General features: G+C 43.7%; 1 protein-coding gene and 1 non-coding gene across 2 annotated transcripts in view; one reads left to right on the top strand and one right to left on the bottom strand.

Moving 5' to 3' along the window:
• The window catches only part of NDUFA9 (NADH:ubiquinone oxidoreductase subunit A9), a 28,625-nt gene that overhangs the window by 4,451 nt on the left and 2,691 nt on the right, over window positions 1-21,483 (top strand). Inside the window, exons 4-10 of the mRNA XM_059935144.1 lie at window positions 2,917-3,008; window positions 4,423-4,564; window positions 8,437-8,539; window positions 11,816-11,883; window positions 13,031-13,107; window positions 18,613-18,708; window positions 21,030-21,096. Of these exons, the coding sequence (XP_059791127.1) occupies window positions 2,917-3,008; window positions 4,423-4,564; window positions 8,437-8,539; window positions 11,816-11,883; window positions 13,031-13,107; window positions 18,613-18,708; window positions 21,030-21,096 (645 nt within the window). The remainder of the gene's footprint in view (window positions 1-2,916; window positions 3,009-4,422; window positions 4,565-8,436; window positions 8,540-11,815; window positions 11,884-13,030; window positions 13,108-18,612; window positions 18,709-21,029; window positions 21,097-21,483) is intronic.
• LOC132373879 (U6 spliceosomal RNA) lies at window positions 3,911-4,017 on the bottom strand. Its single transcript, XR_009505535.1, has one exon. It is a non-coding gene; the product is annotated as a U6 spliceosomal RNA (small nuclear RNA).

Genomic DNA, 21,483 nt, shown 5'->3' on the forward strand with positions numbered 1-21,483 from the left:
CAATATATAAACAAATGGGAGCCGATGTGTTCCAATAAAACTTCGTTTACAAAGTTAGATTGCAGGCTCAATTTGCCTGTGGGCCATAGTTTGCCAGCCTCTACTCTAAGCCTATGCTGGCCAGTAGCCATCAGCCACGTGTGGCTCTTGAGCCCTTGAAATATGGCTGGTGTGGATTGAGGTGTGCTGTAAGTGTGAATTACACATCAGATTTCAAAAACTTTGTTTGAAGAAGATAATATTCAATATATTGTTAATGATTTTTTACATTTATTACATATTGAAATAGTATTTTGGATAAATTGGGTCAAATAGAATATTATTAAAATGAATTTCACCTGTTTCTTTTTATTCTTTTAAAAGTGGCTAAGAGAAAATTTAGAATTACATATGTGCCTCGTGTTATATTTCTCTTGGACAGTGCTTCGATAGACAGAGAAAATCACAAATAGGGTGTTTTATAACTTGGTTGGCTTGGATAGACTTGACTTCCAACAGTTCTCCCTGAGCATTCACTGTTGTTATTCTTCAATCTGCAGGTTCTTCCTTTAGGCCAATAGTTAGTTGCCAGCGGGGTAGGGGGAATTGTGTGGGGAGAACCTTCAAGGGAGTGATGAGAAATGTGTGGGCCCTTTTGGTTGTCACAGTGACCGGAGACCATACCGGTTTATTAGGCAGGGGCCAGGGCTGCTGAGTATCCTACAGTGCACAGGACATTCCTTTTCACAGAGAATGATGTTGTCCCAGTGCCTGCAGTTTCCTATGGAGAAACACTCCGGGCCTGGGTGCTTGGGTCAGCTGTTCTTGTAGCTAACTTTTCTTACTTTCATCATCCTGCCTGGGCCTGAGCTCTTCCACTGACACACCTTCCTCTTTTAAAAAATGTTTGTTAAACATCCTTAGTATCTATTTTATTCACACAGATTATTTGTGACCTCATTAAATTTTGACTTATTTTTAATGGCATTTTCATTTATCCTTTACTGAAGGTTCACAAGCTAAATATAATATTTATATTGGAAATTTCTTATTTCTAAAGTGTTTTTCTTTTCCAGAGTCTTATTCTCAAATATCTGCTTGCTATTGCAGTTAGAGGAGCTTAGCCTTTTCCTAGTTCTTTGTGACTGAAGATTATCAGTCACCTTGTCGATCCTCAAAATTGAGGTATTTCACAAGTAATGGATGAAAACTTTTACCGGCTTGCAAATGTGGAGTCATTGGAATTAAGCTGAATGACATGTATTCCATGCTTCACGGGTGTTTACTGTGTCTGCTCCGTTCCTGGCGTTGAGCTAAGCTCTGAGTGTGTCTTGTTGAACAAGACCACAGGGAACTCAGTCTTAACAGGGAACACAGACACGAAGTGCGTAACTTTGAATATGGTCATGTTTATGAAAGGGGAAGCCCAGGAAAGTTGTAACGGGGGGACGCCTCACTATATTGTTGTTGTTTATTTTTGAGAAGGATGGACCACATTGGGTGCGGGGTGCGGATTTCCCCACTTTAGTCTCTGTTGGAAACTGCTGCCTGAACAGCCGTTTGGTTCACCAACCTGGTCGTGCCCCTGGGGCTTATCCCTGGGAATTTGGTTTCCTTTTGACTGCTCCTCTCCGGGCCTCCCTCTTGGGCCATTCATGCAGTTAATCCGCAAGCTCTTCCCCTCTGAATCTTCTTGGGTTCATCCTTTCCCACCCGTGTCATCTTCTCTGAAAGGGCCGTGTTCAGCTCATTATGTGTAGAGCGATTTTTTTGTTGAGTGTTTTTCTCACTGTGCTGCAGATTTTCTGTATATTTCACTTACTCATCATAGCAACCCCGTGGGGTAGGTTGTATTTTCAAGTTTTGCATGGAGTTTGGAGAGAGCATTTGTACACTGGTAGTAAATGACAAAGCGGAATTTGCATTCTGTCTCTTGTACTGCATTCTCCACAGTCAGTTGTAACCAGTGCTGCCTGCCGAGGGCTTCATCTTCTTGCTCTTGAATCTGATTCCCGTAGCCCTCTCTCTCTTTTCTAAATTACGCAGGCATTCTATCGCTCGCTGTCTCTCCTTCTCCCCCCGCCCCCCACTTCTCTTCCGTTCTCCCCTCTTTTCTCACTCTCCCTCCCACCCCCCTCACTCACAGATACAACTAAGAAATCCATACTACTTATTATCTTCCTTCAAAATGCTTTAAAATTTTATTTTCATTTTAACATAGAAAATGCTCTACCTTTGTCCGGGGGTCTTTAGTCCCTTGTCACTATTTTGGACAAGACACATCGATCTGACTTAAGTCCTAAACGACTGCTCACAAGTGCAGGTCTCCACCGAAGTCTGCCATCGGCTCGCCCTGAACTGATAGGCAGGTCACTTCTCTCTGAGTGCTGTTTTCATGTCTTTAAAGCAGAAATGACCAGATCTGGGATTATAAAGAGTAAAGAGTTAAAAAGAAATAAGAAAATAGTCATGAGTATTCCCAATTTAACGTTAGCCTTTGAGAGACACCCCTCCTGTCTTCCGTCTAACTGGTTGGTACTAACAAGGGAAAGTCAGTTTACCTCCCACATGATCCTCGGGTCTTTGGCTGTATTTCCTTCAGGAAGAGAGACTCGATTACTAGATTCCTTTACAGGCTTCTGCGGGGCAGTTGGGAGGACAAAAAATTGCTCTGCCCCGTAAAAATGAATAGTGTCTTCTCTAGTTCTGTCCCCCGCTCTTACCTGAATAAAATGTGCTTCGACCTCTTTGTTTCCAGAAGAGCCAGAGAATCAGCAGCGTGTCTGTTGTAGCCAGCGGAGCCGGTGTGAAGTGGCACCGTCTCGTGATGACAACAGCTGGCCCGCTGTGAATCTTGCTGATGGGGGGAGCTACAGGCGTGTTTTGTGCCAGGGTGCGCCCCCGATGTTTTCACGTGACTGGCTCCTGCTGTTACAGGAATGGAGCGGGAGAGATAAGGACTCGATCCGAAGAGCCGTGGAGCACAGCAACGTGGTCATCAACCTCGTCGGGCGAGAATGGGAAACCAAGTGAGTCTTTGACCCTCGTTTTCCCCTTGGCAAAGCTGGCTTCGGGTTCAGTAGGCATTTGTTGGGCATGTGACGTGCCAGGGATTGTAGTTGTGACGTTTTTCATTAGTTCATCAATGAGTATTGACTGAACAACCTTCCCACAGCCAGTGACCACCCCCCCCACCTAACCCCTCTCCTCCCCCAGCCGGGGGTTCAGTTGGCGGTAAGTCTAGTATAAGAAGCAATAAAGGGACTTCCCCGGTGGCGCAGTGGTTAAGACTCCGCGCTCCCAATGCAGGGGGCCTAGGTTCGATCCCTGGTCAGGGAACTATATCCCACACGCATGCCGCAACTAAGAGTTTGCGTGCCACAACTAAGGAGCCCGCGAGCCGCAACTAAGACCCAGCACAACCAAATAAAAATAAATAAATAAATTCAAAAAAAAAAAGAAGAAGCAATAAAAAGCCACTGTGGATGGTGCCAGTGTGGTGGGTGTCGTCACCAGCTGGGTGGGGTTAGGAAGGAGGGTTTTCCTGTTCCACTGACCGACAAGCTGAACGCTGGGTTTTCTCGCGTGAACAGCGTTCTCGATCTATTCTCCACGTTGTTAATCAAAGATGGCACGAGTACCAGTCTGAACAGTTCTTTTTAGCCCGTGTGTGGGTTGTTTATCAACAAATAATGTTTTAATCCTGTGGTTCCGCAGCACTTTGTTCACGCCTCTTTCTTCACATTTATGAAAGTTTGACTTAGCCTTATTTAGGTATGTCTGCCTCATCACATATTTTTAAGTTCTTTGATGACTTGGAGGGTCTTATTCAACTTGATAGCCCCCGTGATGACTAACAGTGCTTTGTACAGAGCAGGCACTTAGTTCATGTTGTTGGATCTAATTGGTGACTGATGTATTTTTTTTTTTTTTAAATATGGAACGCTTCATGAATTTGCGTGTCATCCTTGCGCAGGGGCCATGCTAATCGTCTCTGTATCGTTCCAATTTTAGTATATGTGCTGCCGAAGCAAGCACTGATGTATTTTTTTAGTTTCCTTTTTTTCCCCTGAGGGAAACAAAGGCCTGGGGGTGAACAGTGATTTCCCCTCCAGCACCCAGCATTTCTCCCCTCCCCGCCCAATCAGTGCAGCCAGATGCTTTTAAAGGGCCTCAGCCTTGGGATTCCTTGAGGACAGAGAATAGTATGTATGCTAATTTATGACTTATAGTAAGCCTTACATTATGTATGGTAATGGCAGTGAGGAGGCCTGTGAAATTTTTTTAAAATACTAGTTTTGACTTTGGGTTAAATCGTTGCTACTTAAAAATGTAACTATTGATATTATGAATTCCAGCAATAGTATGAAAACCAGCTTATCACAGTATGCTTTGAAATCCTGAGTCAGGTGTTCTTAACCGCTCCCTATTTTTTCCTTCCAGAAACTTTGATTTTGAGGATGTTTTTGTAAAGATTCCCCAAGCAATCGCTCAAGTGTCCAAGGAAGCTGGAGTTGAAAAACTTATTCACGTTTCACATCTGAATGCCGATATTAAAAGCCCTTCTAAATATCTGAGAAATAAGGTAAGTAACAAGTTGATTTGGGAAGTGGTTCACAGAGTTTGAGTTTCTTAGCCCCTTGGAAACGTGAGTTTAAGTGAGAAAGGCTTCTCACTGATGTATCCAGAATCAAGGGGGATTTCTAATTCTCCATATCCAGAATGTGATTGTCGTGTGACTGAGTTGTAGCTGAGTGCCTTCTGTTTGCAGGGAACTGTGCTAAGCGGCCTCAAAGATGGGTAGATCGTACTATTACCCACCCTCCAGGGTGTAAAGTTTCTTGGCACATAATAGAATTACAGAGTAAACACAAAAGGTAGAGTATGATTCCTGCATAAGAGTCATACCTGTGTCAGCCACCAAAGCTAAAGGACCATCCTTCTTTCTCTGACCCCTTGCATAGTCATGGTCTTATGCCATGCTTGGAGGGGTGATGTGAAGGCCGGGGGTGACAGGATAAGTATTTGCCAGGGGAAATAGCTGTTCACATTGTAGTTAGGTTTCTTGGACCCCCAGAAACCCCACTGTGGTCCAGATTGTGCCTAGGGATTGACCAGCCTGGTTTGGAGTCGGTCTGTAACCTGAAATGTTTTATCATCAGGGACTCAGTAGGGATTGCGGTGCCCCGGAATGCCTTCAGCATTTGGTTCCTGCCATAAGGAGCCTGCTTTGGGTCAGATTGATAAGGACCACAGAGTTCCTTGACACTGGCTCCAGCTTTTGGTTCCATTGCATTCTTTAATTGAACAAATTATTTATTAAGCACCTACTATGTGCTCCATGTTGTAGTAGGCGCTGGGGATACAGGGTAAATAAAACACACATGGCCTTACCCCACATCTAGTTTCTAGTCCATTGAGGAAAATAATTCCAGATGCACTAGGTGTTGCAAAGTAGCTTGGGGAATCTTTACAAAAACAACCTCAAAATCAAAGTTTCTGGAAGGAAAAAATAGGAATTGGTTAAGAACACCTGACTCGGGACTTCAAAGCGTTCTGTGATAAGCTGGTTTTCATACTATTGCTGGAATTCATGATATCAATAGTTAAACTTTTAAGTAGCAATGATTTAACCTGAAGTCAAAATTAATACTTTTTAAAAATTTTACAGGCCTGTTCAACATCATTACCGTACTTAACGTAAGGCTTACTATAAGTCATAAATCAGCATACATACTATTCTCTGTATGAGAGCGAGAGAGAGGGAGTGAGAGAGTGAAGCCCGTGCCTGCCTCTGCCCTAGCATTCAGAGAGTCATCCGCATTCGCAATTGTTTGGAGGGGGCGGAGGTGGGGTAGTCAGTGGTGAGGGTGAGGGAGGAGTCCACGGGGCCCAGCCCTCAGGCTTAAACCCCTGGATGGACGGTGCTCCTGGTGAATAAAATGAGGAACCCTTGAGAAGGACCGGGTGCTGGGGGCGGGGTTCTCAGCCTTAGTGGCCCATTAGAATCATGGAAGGGACTGAAAAATCCTGATTCCCAGGGCACCCAGACCAATGGAAGTAGCAGCTCTGGGGGTAGAACTCGGGCATCAGTGTTTACACCTCTCCCTGTGTAGCACAAATTGAGAGGTATTATTTGTGGAGAATGAAGAGGATGATCCAGTTTTGGACTCGGGTTGCATCTCAAGTGCATGTCGGTCACCCAGGTCCCAGTGGAGAATGGGGTTTAAGACCCTGGCGCTCCGAAGAAAGAGTGTGGCTGGGGATATGAACGTGGGAGTCCCCACTGTTTGTTGTTAATTGAAGCAACACGAGGGGACGAGGTGGCCTCATGGGGACGAGTCAAGAGCACAGAGCTCTGGACAGCGCCCGGAGGAGCACTGACGGGGGGGTCTGGGGGACGAGGACAAGGGTGCACCTGCCAAAAGCAAACAAGAGGACTGAGCAAGGTGGACCCGGAGAGGCAGGAGGGACACCGGGAGAGTCTGAGGTTACAGAAGCGGGGGGAAAGTGGAGAGGTGAGTCAGAGCTGCAGGGTCCACCGGGGTCTACACCGCAGGTCCTCGGTGGGCTCATCAAGAGCAGTTTGAGCAGGTGTCGAGGCAGCAGTGAGTGAAGGGCAGGCGGGGGCGGAGGCCGCAGGGACAGTAGCACAGCATCGTTCTCAGGTGGTTTACTAAGAGGAAGGAGGGGGCAGGGGGCCGGAGGGGCGTGTGGAGTTGGAATTTCTTTTTTCTTTTAAGGTAGACGATCTTGACGTTGTTGAAATGCTGGAGGGAAGGTGCAGGTAAGGGGAGCCTGACTGCAGATGTGGGCGGGAGTGACGGGCAGGTTCCTGAGAAAGTGACGGGAGGTGAGTTCCTCCACTCTGGTCCGGAAGGAGGAGAGAGTGTTGCTTCGTGCACCTGGCTTTGTAGCTTCAGCACTGGGAACGCCAGGTGGTTTTTCTCCGCTGCTGTACTTTCTCCTTCAAGTAGAAGATGGAGTCATTTGCTAGAAGGAAGAGGGGAAAGTAAGGGAGAAATTTGAATAGAACAGAAAAGGTTTGAAATTTGTCAACTGGAAATGTAAACTAATTAGAAGGAAACCCTATTTCTGGGAAATGTTACAAGCCCGGTTAAAAACTGGGGACAGGAATTCATGTGTTACCAATGGAAGATTTGTACTTGTTTATTTTCCTGTAGCTCTGAAGGCAGCAGGAGTGCATGGCTTAAAGGAGGAGGCTAGTGGGGTTCTTCCAGGATTGGGATGTTGCCTGGTGGGTGGAGTAAAGGACAAGGGCACAGGTAGTCTACAGTATCGCTAAGAGAGTGATGGAAAAGTTGGGCCACGGAATCTAATCTGGGGCGAGGGACGTTCGGAGGGATTGGTGTGGAGGAAGGCAGACCCAGTGGGCTGGGGTCCCCGAGAAGTTGAAGGAACACATCTCAGCAGCAGAGGAGCAGAGAACAAGAGGCTGGCAGCACAGGAGCTGGTCATCTGAAAGCGGCACGTCTTCGTGTAGGGCTCAGAGGAGGGGCGCTTGGGTTGTTCTGGTCTGAGGCCTCCGAGTTGAGAGTGGCTGAAGTGGGGTGAAGACGAGGTCCCTGGAGTTGAGAAGCTCAAGAAACGGAGGTCCAAGTCCACCGGGGCTCTGATGTCACCCCCAGCGGGCGCGGGTAGGCAGGATGGCTGAACCAGGTGCTGGTATCTGCACCTTGTCTAGGAAGTGAGTCTACTCGGATTTTTCTGCTTTCTTCTTCCGCATAAACTTCCTTAGAATAAATATGGGAAGAAACCCAGAAAGAGCTATAAGAGGCGGAGCATTTTTATGTGTTAGTTTTTTTAAAAAAATTTTGCATAGACTTGTCTCCTCCTTACCATGAGGAATGTATTCCAGATCCCCCAGTGGATGCCTGAAACCAAGGATGGTACCAAACCCCATATATACTTTGCTTTTTCCTATATGCACATACCTATGATAAAGTTTCGTGTATGAATTAGGCACAGTAAGAGACTAACAACAATAACTACTAATAAAGTAAACACTTATAACAATAGACTATAATAAAAATGTCATGAATGTGGTCCCCCATTCTCTCACTCAATATCTGCTGACTGTACTCACCCTTCTTCTTGTGACGATATGAGATTCACGTGCCAGCAGGCCCGAACAGGATGACATGAGATTTCATCACGCTGCTCAGAACAGCACACAATTTAAAACTTATGAATTATTTCTGGAATTTTCTGTTTAATATTTTTGGACCACAGTTGACCGCGGGTAACTGAAATTGTGGAAAGCAAAACTGACTATAAGGGCGGGGCAGGGGGGTGACTGTAGCTGAGTGTTATGCATAATATGATTCCCTTAACCTGGAGGAGATACAACCTTGAAATACACGTAGCATCCCCATAGTGGAAGGAGTGGGAGCTTCGTTAACTCACCACAGAACTCTGTTGTGTTTGGTTGTTTAGGCTGCTGGAGAGAAAGAAGTGAGAGACACATTTCCAGAAGCTACCATCATAAAGCCATCGGACATCTTTGGAAGAGAGGATAGATTCCTCAATTATTTTGCAAGTAGGTCTTCTTCCTTAATAGTAGGAGGGGCAATGCTGGTTAACCAGGTTGAAGTTAATCACAAGCAAACTATGTTCTCTGACTGGAAGATGGAGGTTGTATTTTTTCTCCTCGAGTTGCCTTTTTCTCCCCAAAGGTTCTCTTTTCCCAGTCAGCATGGTCCCTCTCGTGATCTTCGTCACTCTGTATCAAAAGAAGCAGCTTAGATGCCTGGAAGGAGCATGGACTTGAGAGTTCGAGACCTGACTATGAATTGGGTCCTGGGACTAACCAGCTCTGGGACTCTGGCAGGTCTTTGAATATAGCAGCTTCTTCATCTGTTAAGATGAACATGTCGATGTCCACCTGAGGACCGGTGTGCTGGTTAATGGAGTAGCTGGCTTATGTTACAGCACCTGGCATGGGGTCAGTGCCTCATTTATACTTGGCCTACGAAGCCCCGGTTTTCTTAGTGCCGCCTCACTTTCAGTCTGTTTTCCAAGTCACTTAGGTGTTGGTTTTGAAAGACAGGTAGCATCCTACTTTGTCAGATACATGTGATAGGTCATAAGAGTGGGGTCCTAACCTGTAGGATTAGTGGCCTTAGAAGAAGAGGAAGAGAGAGATCATTCTCTCCCTCCCTGTTTGCCCTGAGGAAAAGCCATGTGAGGACGTAGCCGGCTGTCTGTAAGCCAGGAAGAGAGCTCTCACCAGGAACCAGATCAGCCGATACCTTGATCTTGGACTTTCCTGCGTCCAGAGCTATGAGAAAATAAATTTCTCTTGTTTAAATAAGCCACTCAGTCTGTGGTATTTTATTGTGGCAGCCCGAGCAGACCACACAGTCTTAACCATTTCTAAGTGTACGGTTCAGTACCGTTATGTGTATTCACATTGTACTGCAAACGATCTCCAGAACTCTTTTCATCATGCAAAACTGAAGCTCTGTATCCATCAAACAACTTCCCATTCCCCCCTCCCCCCAGCCCCTGGCAACACCTTTCTACTTTCCGTCTATGAATTTGACTACTCTAGGTACTTCATATAAGTGGAATCAGACAGTGTTTGTCTTTTTTGTGACTAGCTTATTTCCCTTAGTAGAATGTCTTCAAGGTCCATCCATGTTGTAGCATGTGACAGGATTTCCTTCCTTTTAAGCTGAATAATAATCCATTGTATGTATAGACCACATTTTGTTTATCCATTCGTCTGTCAGTGGACACTTGGGTTGCTTCCACCTTTGCATTATTTTATCTGAATAAAGCTGCTATGAACATGGGTGTACAAATATCTCTTTGAGACCCTACTTTCAGTTCTTTGGGATATATATCCAGAAGTGAAAATGCTGGAGCATATTGTTCTATTTTTAATTTTTGGAACTACCATGTGTTTTTCCATAATGTCTGTACCATTTTACATTTCCACCAGCAGTGCACAAGGTTCCAATTTTTCCATATCCCCGTCAACACTTGTTATTTTCTGTGTTTTGATAGTAGCCATCCTAATGGGTATGAGGTAATATCTGATGGTTTTGCCCGAATGATTAGTGATGTTGAGCATCTTTTCATGTGCTTGTTGTCCATTTGTATGTCTTATTTGGAGAAATGTCTATTCATGTCCTTTGCTCATATTTTAATTGGGTGTTTTTTTGTTATTGTTGAATTGTAGGAGTTCTTTATACAGTTTGGATAGTAACCCCCTTCCTATCAGACATGTGATTTGCAAACATTTTCTCTCATTCTGTAGGTTGCATTTGTACACTGTTAATTGTGTCCTTTGTTTCACAGAAGTTTTTAATTCTGATGTAGTCCAGTTTATCTATTTTTACTTTTGTTGCCTATGCTTTTGGTGTCATAGCCAAGCAGTCATTGCTAAATCCGTTGTCATGAAGCTTTTCCCCTGTGTTTTCTTCTAAGGATTTTGTACTTTTAGCTCTTATGCTTTGGTCTTTGATCCATTTTGAGTTAATTTTTGTGTATGGTGTGAGGTTAAGATTCACTTTCATTCTTTAGCCTATGGATATTCAGTTTTCCCAGCATCATTTGTTGAAAAGACTATCATTTCTCCTTTGAATGGTGCTGGCACCTTGTCAAAAATTTTTTGGCCAGATGTGTAATGATTATACCTCTCTATTCCATTCCATTGGTCTATGTCTGTCTTTATGCCACTGTTTTGATCACTATACACTGTTTTGATTACTGTAGCTTTGTAGTAAGTTTTGAAATCAGGAAGTGTGAAACCTCCAACTCTTTTTCTTTTCTTTATCAAGATTGTTTTGGCTATTTAGGGTGTCTTAAGATTCCATATGAATTTTAGAATGGAGTTTCCTGTCTTTCTGCAAAAAACACCATTGGGATTTGGATAGGGATTGCATTAAATCTGTAGACTGCTTTGGGTAGTATTGACATCTTAACAATATTAAGTTTTCCAATCCATGAACATGGAATGTCTTTCCATTTGTGTCTTTTTAAATTTCTTTCAGCAAGGTTTTGTAGTTTTCAGTATGCAAGTCTTTAACCAACTTGGTTTAGTCTTTCCCTAAGTATTTTGTTCTTTTGGATGCTCTTATAAATAATTTCTACTTTTAAAAGTTTTTTTTAAGGGACTTCCCTGGTGGTCCAGTGGTGAGGACTCCACACTTCCACTGCAGGGGGCACAGGTTCAATCCCTGGTCTGGGAACTAAGATCCCAGAAGCTGCGTGGCGTGGCCAAAAAAAAAAAAAAAAAAAGTTTTTTTAAGAAAATCTTTTTTTACCTTTACATTTAAGCCACTTGGGATTTTGTTTTGGCTTATGGCAAGATGTGAGCCATTTCTTTCTTCTTTGTTTTTTTCCTTCAAAGAGTAGAATGATTATCTCAGCGTCATCTATTAAATACTTCCATTCTCTACGTATTTGTGGTACTGCATTCATCATACACTAAATTCCTATTTTCACCTGCATCTTTCTCTGGGTTAGTTGTATTGCTGATCTGTTGATTAGAACAGGGTGCAGGTAGAGCGCAGTCTTGGGAGTGGCCATGCGCTTAGCACTGCGGAGTGGAAGACAGGTAGACAAGCCACCTGACTGCTTTCCCTTGTTCTTTGTGTCCCTAAGTATTTGGCCCTTTTACTTTCTATGTTTGTTGTGTGAAAAACAAATGGCTGCCCCTTGTAGGATCATTAACTGCCTCAGAGTCAGCTACGTTTATTTCATTATTTTTATTACACAAAATGGTTATGCCAGTTTGGGGCACCTGGAGATGCGTGGGTCTTCAGGCAGCCTAGGCCTTCTAAGAATGTTGTCTTTCTTCCGCCAGGTATTCGATGGTTTGGTGGTGTCCCTCTTATTTCCTTGGGCAAGAAGACAGTGAAACAACCAGTATATGTAAGTACCCTGGATAAAGGAGCTTTCTCTGAATTCAAGAGTCAGGTGATCAGTTTTCCGGTTTTATCCTAATCCTGTAATGACATCATTTTCATATTTGTCAGCTTGCTTTGACTGGTTGCCCTCAGTTTACCTAAGAGGTACATGTATTCTCTGTCTTCACTTGTTCATTCATTTAAGAAAACTGTATTGAGCCCTTAATGTGCTAGGCACACCGCACGTCACTGGGAATATTGAGATGCTAACGACACAGACACACGTTGCTGTCCTCAAGATGGTCAGAGGCAGGTCAGCAAAACAATTGTCATGCAGCGTGATAAGTGCTATGACAGGAGAGGGTTTTACCTAAATATGTCAGAGGACACCTACTCCAGACTTGAGGGTCAGGGAAGGCCTCCAAGGAAATGACATCTTAGGTGAGACCCTAAAGATGATTCACATGCAGAGGGAGTCATGTGTACAGGGGCCCAGAGGTGAGAGAGCATGTTGGAGTCCACGTTGTGTTGAACCAGGGTCTCTCAGCTGGGGCACTGTGGACTTCCTGGGCCGGTAACGCTTTGCCATGGCGGCTGCTGTGGAATGTGTGGCCGCATTCCTGGCCTCCAGCCACCAGGTGGCAGTAGCACCCCCCAAGCTGTGTCAACTAAAACGGCCTCCAGGCATTTGCCAATGTCCCTTGGGGGCCAAAATCACCCCTAGTGAAAACCACGGGGTCTGAAATCATGTAAGATTATTATTATTTTTAAAAGTCAAAATGGTAGAATATTGGCAGTTCCGTGTGGTTTGGACTAATGGTTTGTGATAGCACAGTGACAGCGAGAGGAGGAGGAGGAGGGGGTGAGGTTGGAGGCAGCGGGAGAGGCCTGAATGCCCCGGAAGCTAACGTGCTCCGACTGGAGAAGGTATTCAGGTGACCCGCCCATGTGGAGGTTATTTGAGCTCTTGAGATGTGGGTTCTTTTAGGAGCGTTCGGAAAACAGACAATGACGTCATCTTAATCTTATCATTCGGTTGTTGCTGTGATCCATGTGGCGTGCTTTGCTTCCTTCCTCCCTCCCCTCCTCCCTTTCTTCCTTCCTCTCCCCCATCTCTCTCTGTTTCTCTCTCTTTCAGCAGTTACTTAGACATGTGTTATAATTTCTTGTAGATTGTGGATGTCGCCAGAGGAATTGTTAATGCAATTAAGGATCCAGATGCCAGAGGGAAAACTTTTGCCTTTGTTGGGTAGGTGGCTGGAGTTTGACTTTAAAATAGTGCGGCCTGTTAAAATGAAAGAACCGTGATTTACGACAACAATAATTTCTAAACATGTCGCTCACAGGTCTGTTGGTTGCATTTTTCAGTGTCTTTCTTGGATGATATTTATTCCAGAAACCTTACTGTCTTGGCCCTGAGGCCAGTATATCTCAAAGAACCATCCAAAGGCCATCATTATCAGAAGCTCCTGAATGCTTATATTAAGTCAGAATTGAGGGAACCTAGGAATCTGCTTGAGTAAATGATTCTTCTGTCACCAAAGTCTGAGAACCCCTGCCCTAGACTATTATGTAGCCATAGTCCAGTGACCCCCAAGGATGGTATTGTGCTACTCCGGTGATGTTTTTAATATATCAAAGGATAATCAAACAAAACACTTTTAGGGAGTAAGTACAGTTGCAAAATCAAATTAATTTTGCTAGATTATCACTATGCCCCAAAAGGTTGGAAATGGCTGGCTTAGGGTACAGTTTTTAGGGCTTTGCAAGACTGATCATTTGTTATATGCTCTCCTTGTTGAAATTTGCTCTCGGGAAAAATGGGGCACAGTTAAGCTATGTGACTTACCTGAAATTATTCAATCATGTCACAGCTAGGTTTAGGACCTTTTTACTGAATTAATTAAAACTAAAACACTAAGACCTGGGCTTCCTTGGCGGCGCAGTGGTTAAGAATCCGCCTGCCAGTGCAGGGGACACGGGTTCGAGCCCTAGTCTGGGAAGATCCCACATGCCGCGGAGCAATAAAGCCCATGTGCCACAACTACTGAGCCTGCGCTCTAGAGCCCCTGAGCCACAGCTACTGAAGCCCGCGCGCCTAGAGCCCGTGCTCCGCAACAAGAGAAGCCACCACAATGAGAAGCCCTCACACAGCAACGAAGAGTAGCCCCCGCTCGCTGCAACTAGAGAAAAGCCCGCGCACAGCAACGAAGACCGAACGCAGCCAAAAATAAATAAATAAAAATAAAATAAATTAAAAAAACAAAACAAAACACTAAGACTCAATCTGCCCAGTGGAAAAGTACCAAATTCACCTAATAATTGGCCCAGAATCCTACTTGCTTCTTGAGAAAAGACATTTTCTTCTCTCCAAGCCAGGAGACATGGTATATTTTCCCAGCATTATGGATTCATATATTGTCACGTTTCACTATCACTGTAGATTTAGTTTAGTAAAGTTTTTTTTCAGTGCAAAAAGCTCTGTATTGTGTTTCCATGTCAACCAGCTGTTGGAAGATGTATGTCTCCCTGAGTTCCCAATTCAGTACATTAGTGTGTAATCAGTTATATACTCTAGGAAAATTATTTACAAAAAAAGTGTGTTCAGCACGGTTTCCGTAAAACACTAGGCTCAAAAGATACCAGATTCTAGTCAAGAGATATTTAGACCAGGATTCCAAGGAATAGATGAGTGGAAATGGTTTTATAGACTTTGCTTACTGCTCAGTGGAGATGGCTCTGGGATGAGTTAGCCATTTTCCTCTTTACCTTTGCCCAGCCAGTCCAACCTCTTTGCCAGGCGGCAGTAGGTCATACTTATCTGACACAGTGATGGGAAAAGTAAGATACACAGGGAAGTGTAGGCATTTTTCCTTGCGAAATTGTAAACGTGTATCCACACTTCTCTTCAGCCCCAGGGGAAAACTTTGTTTATTTCCCTGAGGCTAAGGCAGAGGCATGACTTTAATTTTGCTCGTAGTTTTTTCATAGTTATTAATTACATGATGTTGGTCCATTTTATCAATCGTCCATTAAATGTCTATTGATACACACATACATACACAAAACTGAGAACCAGTAAACAAGTTCAGCAAGGTTACAAGGCACAAAATCAATATGTAAAGATCAATTTCCATATATTAGCAAATGAACAATCTGAAAATAAAATAAAATAATTTTATTCACAGTAGCATCAAAAAAATAAAATACTTAGGTATAAATTTAACAAAAGAAATACAAGACTTGTATACTGAAAATTACCTAACATTGAGGAGGAAAATGAAGGAAGACCTAAGTAAATGGAAAGACATTTCATGTTCATGGGTTGGAAGAGTCAATATTGTTAAAATGGCAATTTTCCCCAAATTGATCTGTATATTCAACTCGATTCTTATCAAAATTTGAGCATGCTTTTTTGCAGAAATTGACAAATTGATTCTAAATTTATACGGAAATGCAAAAGATCCACAATAGCCAAAACCATTTTGACAAAGAAAAATAAAGTTGGAGCACTTAAGCTTTCCAATTTCAAAACTTACTTGAAAGCTATAATTATAAAGACAATGTGGTACTGGCATAAGAATAGACAAAGAAGTCAATTAAACAGAATTGATAGTCTAGAAATCAGCCTTTATGTTTATGGACGATAGATTTTTGCCAGAGGTGCCATGATATTGCAATGGGGAAATGATAATCTTTTCAACAATGGTACTATCCATATGCAAAAAGATGAGCATAGATTCTGATTTCACACCATACATCAAAAAATTAAAATAGATCCAAGGCCTAACTGTAAGGATTTAACTATAAAACTTTTGGAAGAAACATTTAAAAATCTTCTAGACCTGGGGTTAGGCAAAGATTTTGTAGATACAACATCAAAAGCATACTCCATCAAAGAAAAGAATGGATAAATTACACTTCACTGAAATTAAAAACTTTCGTACTTCATAAGACATCATTAAGAAAAAGATGAAAAGACAGGATCATCAGCTAAAAGGCAGGATGGGGTGGGTGAGAGAGGTATATGGAAAATTTGAGGACGGAAAAGAAGATAGGAAGCACTCCCTGAGAGAAGAGGAAAAGAGCACTCCTGGGAGCGCACAGTAGGACTGCAAAGCAGAGCTGAGTCTTCCCCTTGAAACTCATGATCAGAAATGTAAGGGGAGGGCTTCCATGGTGGCGCAGTGGTTGAGAATCTGCCTGCCAATGCAGGGGACACGGGTTCGAGCCCTGGTCTGGGAAGATCCCACATGCCGCGGAGCAACTGGGCCCGTGAGCCACAACTACTGAGCCTGCGCGTCTGGAGCTTGTGCTCCACAGCAAGAGAGACCACGACAGTGAGAGGCCCGCGCACCGCAATGAAGAGTGGCCCCCGCTCGCCGCAACTAGAGAAAGCCCTCGCATAGAAACGAAGACCCAACACAGCCAAAAATAAATAAATAAATAATTAATTAATTAAAAATAAAAAAAATTAAAAAAAAAAAAAAAAAAGAAATGTAAGGGGAAGCCAGTTAGCCCAGGGCTGTTTTCTCTGCAACTGTGTCTTGCTGGGGGTTCAGGCACAAAGAAGGCAGATACTTGGATTAACCAGAGAAGGGGTTTTGCTGCGCTAGGATAGTGGAGAGGTGCTGGGGACAAGGTTTTGCTGAGGATATTTATTTGCAGAGGAATGACTACAGTATCGAACCATGATATCTAAGCTGGGAAGGACACAGCCTTCAGTGTACCTTTCTCTGAGCAGGGGCACATAGACCAGTCTTTGAGTCACAGTTAATGGAACACAAAGGGTTTTAGAACAGCTGAAGAGCAAGTGTATGACATAGTTAGTTTGCCCAAGATACCAGTATTGCTTGTCATCATGAAGATTGCAGTTGTTCTTTGGCATAGCATGTATTATATGCAGTGATTTCTGGAACTTGAAGGAAGCTATTTGAGGGCTTTGTCTGGTAGTTCCCCTAGCTGACATTTTCTTCTTCTTTTTTGTTTCTTTTTGTTTTGGGGTGGTTTTTTTTTGGTGAAAATGTCAGAATGATGAGGTTCTCACTGAATTGCCTTAATTCAGCTCTCAGCTGTCACAGGCTTTCTAAGACAAAGAGATTAGGAAATGGGTGAAGAGATATTAAAGTGTATTATAAGCAATAATAGTTATTAAAGCTAGGTTATACTGGTACAGAACTATTCAGATCAGTGGAATAGAACGGGAAGTCCAGAAACAGTCTCAAATATATGTAAGAATAGAGTGTGATAAGGGTGATATTTCAAAATATGGGGAAAGGGTAGATTTTTCAGTAAATGCTGATACATCTTTATCCTATATCAATACAAAAATACATGGCAGGATGACTTATTTTATGGGTAAAAAAACAAAGCATTAGAATAAATATGTGGACATTTATTTATGTCACTAGTGACTATAGAGGGATTTTCTAAATATAAAACCAAATAGTGAAGTAAAAGAAGTCAGTAGTTTTGATTAAATGAACTGTTTAAACTTCTGTATGCCACAAGACAATTAAACATTAAAAGGCAGTAATACAAACAATAAAAGATATTTCCAACTATATCATTTAAATATAAAAATTTTTACAAACCATTCTTATAGAAAGAGACTCCAGGAGGAAAGAGGGAAAAGCAATAAATGTAAATGGCCAAAAATATATGAAGAAAAAAATTAATCTCTAATATTAAAGTAATGCTAATTAAAATGTTGAGGTACCTTTTTCTACCTGGCAGATGGACAAAACTTTGTTTGCTCATTTTTTTATGACTAAACTCATTTTTGGTGAGGGGACTACTAGCATTTTCTATTAAGTTGATATAACCTCTTTGGAAGAGGTTTGATAAAAGCCTTAAGGCTTTGATAAAAGCCTTAAAATTTCAAAATATACTTTGAGCTAGTTCTACTTCTGGAGTATATTACAGCTACATAATTATGGATATGTAGAAATATTTACAACAAGAATGTTCATTAAAACATTATTTTATAAAAGAAAAATATTTTTAGTAGCTTAAATATCCAAAACCTGAGAATTGGTGATAAAATAATTATGATTACCTGCAATACAATATGGGCAACCATTAAGCATGCACTAGAATATTTAGTGACACAGAAAGATGATTGGGATTTAATGTTAAATGAAAAAGACATTACAGAATACGATGACCTGTGTGATCTTATATTTATAAAAGCAAAAAATGTATAAGGGGATGAGGGACTTCCCTGGTGGCGCAGTGGTTAGGAATCCGCCTGCCAATGCAGGGGACACGGGTTCGATCACTGGTCCAGGAAGATCCCACATGACGCAGAACAACTAAGCCCGTGTGCCACAGCTACTGAAGACTGCACCTAGAGCCCATGCTCTGCAACAAGAGAAGCCACCGCAATGAGAAGCCCGCGCACTGCAATGAAGAGTAGCCCCCACTCGCTGCAACTAGAGAAAGACCATACGCAGCAACGAAGACCTAATGCAGCCAAAAAATAAATAAGTAAAAATAAATAAATAAATGAAATTTTAAAATTAATTAATTAAATTAAATTTTAAAATATAAGGGGATGAGAAGTTAAGTTTATTATTATATATTAAGTTTATTAACTTCATCTTTGGTGGGTGGTTTTTCTTTGTGCTAATCTGTATTTCCTATAAAGCATATGTGTTTCCTTTTTCATAAGAAAGATGTTATTTTGTAAAATTAAGAACGAAAGTTTGTGAGGAGCAAATAATCTGAAGAACTGTGAATTTTCTGTTTGTAGGCCCAGTCGGTACATCCTCTTTGACCTGGTGCAGTACATCTTTGCCGTGGCTCACAGACCCTTCCTGGCCTACCCTTTGCCACATTTTGCATATCAGTAAGTAAAGCGCTGCTTTTTGTGCCTTCTAGAGAAGAGCTAACTAGAGACTTCGTTTGTAATGCTCCCGCCCAGGGGTTAGAGGGAGTACGTCCGTTGCGGTGAAATCTGGGAATCTCTAACCAGGAGGTGCTTCTGATATCTTGACATTCATCTAGGAAAGAGCCAGAGGAGTCTAAGAAAGGGAATGTTGATTTGTGGGTAAGAAAAACACTGTGTTGGAAGGTTGAATCTGCAGGTCTTCAGATTCTCCTGTTAGAAGCCACTGGGTTTAATTGGCAGCGTCTTGCTTGGCAGGTCATGTGAAGGAGGAATCAAGTTTCCCTCTGTTTCATCCACTCACCCAGGAGGGGGAAAGGGGCCCTCCTTCATTAAGGCAATCTGATCCCGGGGTTGGGGAAAGGAGCCAGGTCAATTCAGCCGCTTCCTGCAGTTGCCTTATTTGCTTTTCCTGCTTCTTGCTTCACTTCTCCCCTCTGTAGGTTTAGCATCTTGGAATGATCACACACTGAGGTCCTGGTCAGGGAGACTTTCACATCCAGTTTGCCAGAGATTGACTGATGAAGCAACACAGCAGCTCACTTCTTCATTCGTTTGGTCATTCAGTCATTCAACAAACATTTCTTGTTGCCAACTGTGTCTTAGGCAATGTACCAGGCACTCAGGATGTTACAGTAAACCCTCAAAAAAGCTTCTGACCTAACAGAAGTATCAGAGAGATAGACAGTTAGAAGGCAGTGTGATGGTAATATTTATTGGGAGTGTTCCATCTTTCAGGCTGCCTTCTTCATCTCATTTAACACTCCCAGTGGCTCCGAGGTGAGTGGGGCAGAGTGGAGACCGAGTGGAAGAGCAGGGCTGAGGAGTATCTCCATTTAAAGGACCAGCGGAGCAAGAGGAGTTTATCAGGGAAGCTAGAAGAGAGTCATCAGATGCTTAAGTGAAAACTGGAGAGAGTGGCCTCCTGGGTACCAAAGGAAAGGGGGTGCTTTAAGGAGGGAATGACTTTTAAGGAGAGGAGCTTTGCTATTTTGTTCACATCTGTGTCTTCAGCACCTAGAACAGTGTTAGGCACACAGTAGGCCTTTTGTTAATGTTTATGGAATGAAATGCTGTAGAAAAGTCAGGTAAGATACAGACAAAAGGGCATCCACTGGAGCTACTGGTGAGGTCATTTGTGGCGGGGGCCTCGGGGCAGTGGAGGGGTATCAGCCAGTTTGCAGGGAGCTGCTCTCGCGGTTGTGCCTACAGTTGAGGCTTATCCTGGAGCTGGCGTATGCCCATGGCGTGGCCCCCGAGAACCCGAAAATACAGACTGGAGGTGATCTGTTAGCGTAGAACCAGAGCAGAGTTGGAGGATTGTAAGCGGTGTTTTTTGTTTTGTTTTGTTTTGTTTTTTTTAAGCCAGTAAAGTGTCCTTTTTTTGCCATTGGAACAGGTTGGCTGGAATCTGAGGCTTGCTATGTTCCTGGAGAAATTCTGACCAATCTTCAGCTTCCTTTTTCATTTTTTTATACCTCCCTTTGGAATGATGTTTTTCAGGTTTTTAAGAAGCTGCGGAACCCTGGGTTTGATGACTTCTGACCTAAAGGCCTGTTAGGACAACCAGATAAAAGCAGAGCTGGCCTGGCCATAGGGATGGTCGCTGCTCAAAGCACACGCTCGCAGCTCCGCCTCCAGTCATCTGCGGGGGCCCCGAGGAATTCCTAGGGGGCCTCCCTGTCCTGGAGACACGTGAGACAGGAGCTCAGGTGGCAGATAAGGAGACCCCCGGGTTTCAGTAGGGTGAAGAGATGGTGCTGAGGAGGCAGGTGGCCCCTCTTGTCCGGGTTTTCTCTTGGCTTCCTGATTTGAACCGTAGATCTTAGACACCTCCTTACTTTTGGATTTTTTGCTTCTCTCGGGGCCCCTACTTTTAAGGCTCACGCTTTCTATCTTGCATACCGCCTGGCTTGCCCTGTGTCCTTGACAGAAGCCTGTTTGAACGTCTGGGGCTTAACTTTGACTGAATGTGACAGATGTCACTGAACGTTGGATCTCTTTTGTTTGTCTTGTTGGTGAGGCAGCTGTACTGTATGTTGGTTTTTCCGATTCACCGTCCCTTTGGTGGGAGCCTAGGAGAGCCAGAGTGAGGTGGTCAGGCTGTTGGCCTGAAAGGCGAGGTGACCTCCCAGGCACTGGGGCCAGGAGGTTCGGATGTTTGTTAGTTTCTTTAAACCCTGCAGGGACTTCCTGGTTCCCCGGCAGCCCCCCTTGCTTGCTTGGCTTGAACGTCGAGCAGAGACGCTCAGCCCGTGTGCCTTGTTCATTCCTCTTTCCAGATGGCTAGGTCGACTCTTTGAACTGAGTCCGTTTGAGCCCTGGACCACGAGGGATAAAGTGGAGCGGGTGAGTATGAGGGTGATGAACACTTGCCCGGGCGGATGCCGGGCAGAGAGCCGCGGAGATGGGTGAGTGAGCGCCGGGCTTGCTCACGGGCTCGCCTGGCTTATCTCCACGTGCTTGTCTGCCGGCCTCGTGTCTGAGGTCAGCCCCTCCCTCGTGCACAAAATGCGCCCACGCCCAGCCTCTCCGGGGTCCTATCTTTGGCATTTTCAGTTTTCCTTCTTCAGCTGGATCCTCTCCATCCACGTACAGACAGACATGCCTTAACACTAGCCCTGTGTTTTTTTAAGGCCGAAGTCCCTCCCTGGGCCCGTCGCGTCTGGCCACTGCCCTGTGTGTCTGTGTCCGCGTGCACCAGACTCCTCAGAAGGGCTGTCTCTACCTGTGGTT

Source organism: Balaenoptera ricei, chromosome 10 (assembly GCF_028023285.1).
Source record: "Balaenoptera ricei isolate mBalRic1 chromosome 10, mBalRic1.hap2, whole genome shotgun sequence".
Classification (NCBI taxonomy): Eukaryota; Metazoa; Chordata; class Mammalia; order Artiodactyla; family Balaenopteridae; genus Balaenoptera; species Balaenoptera ricei.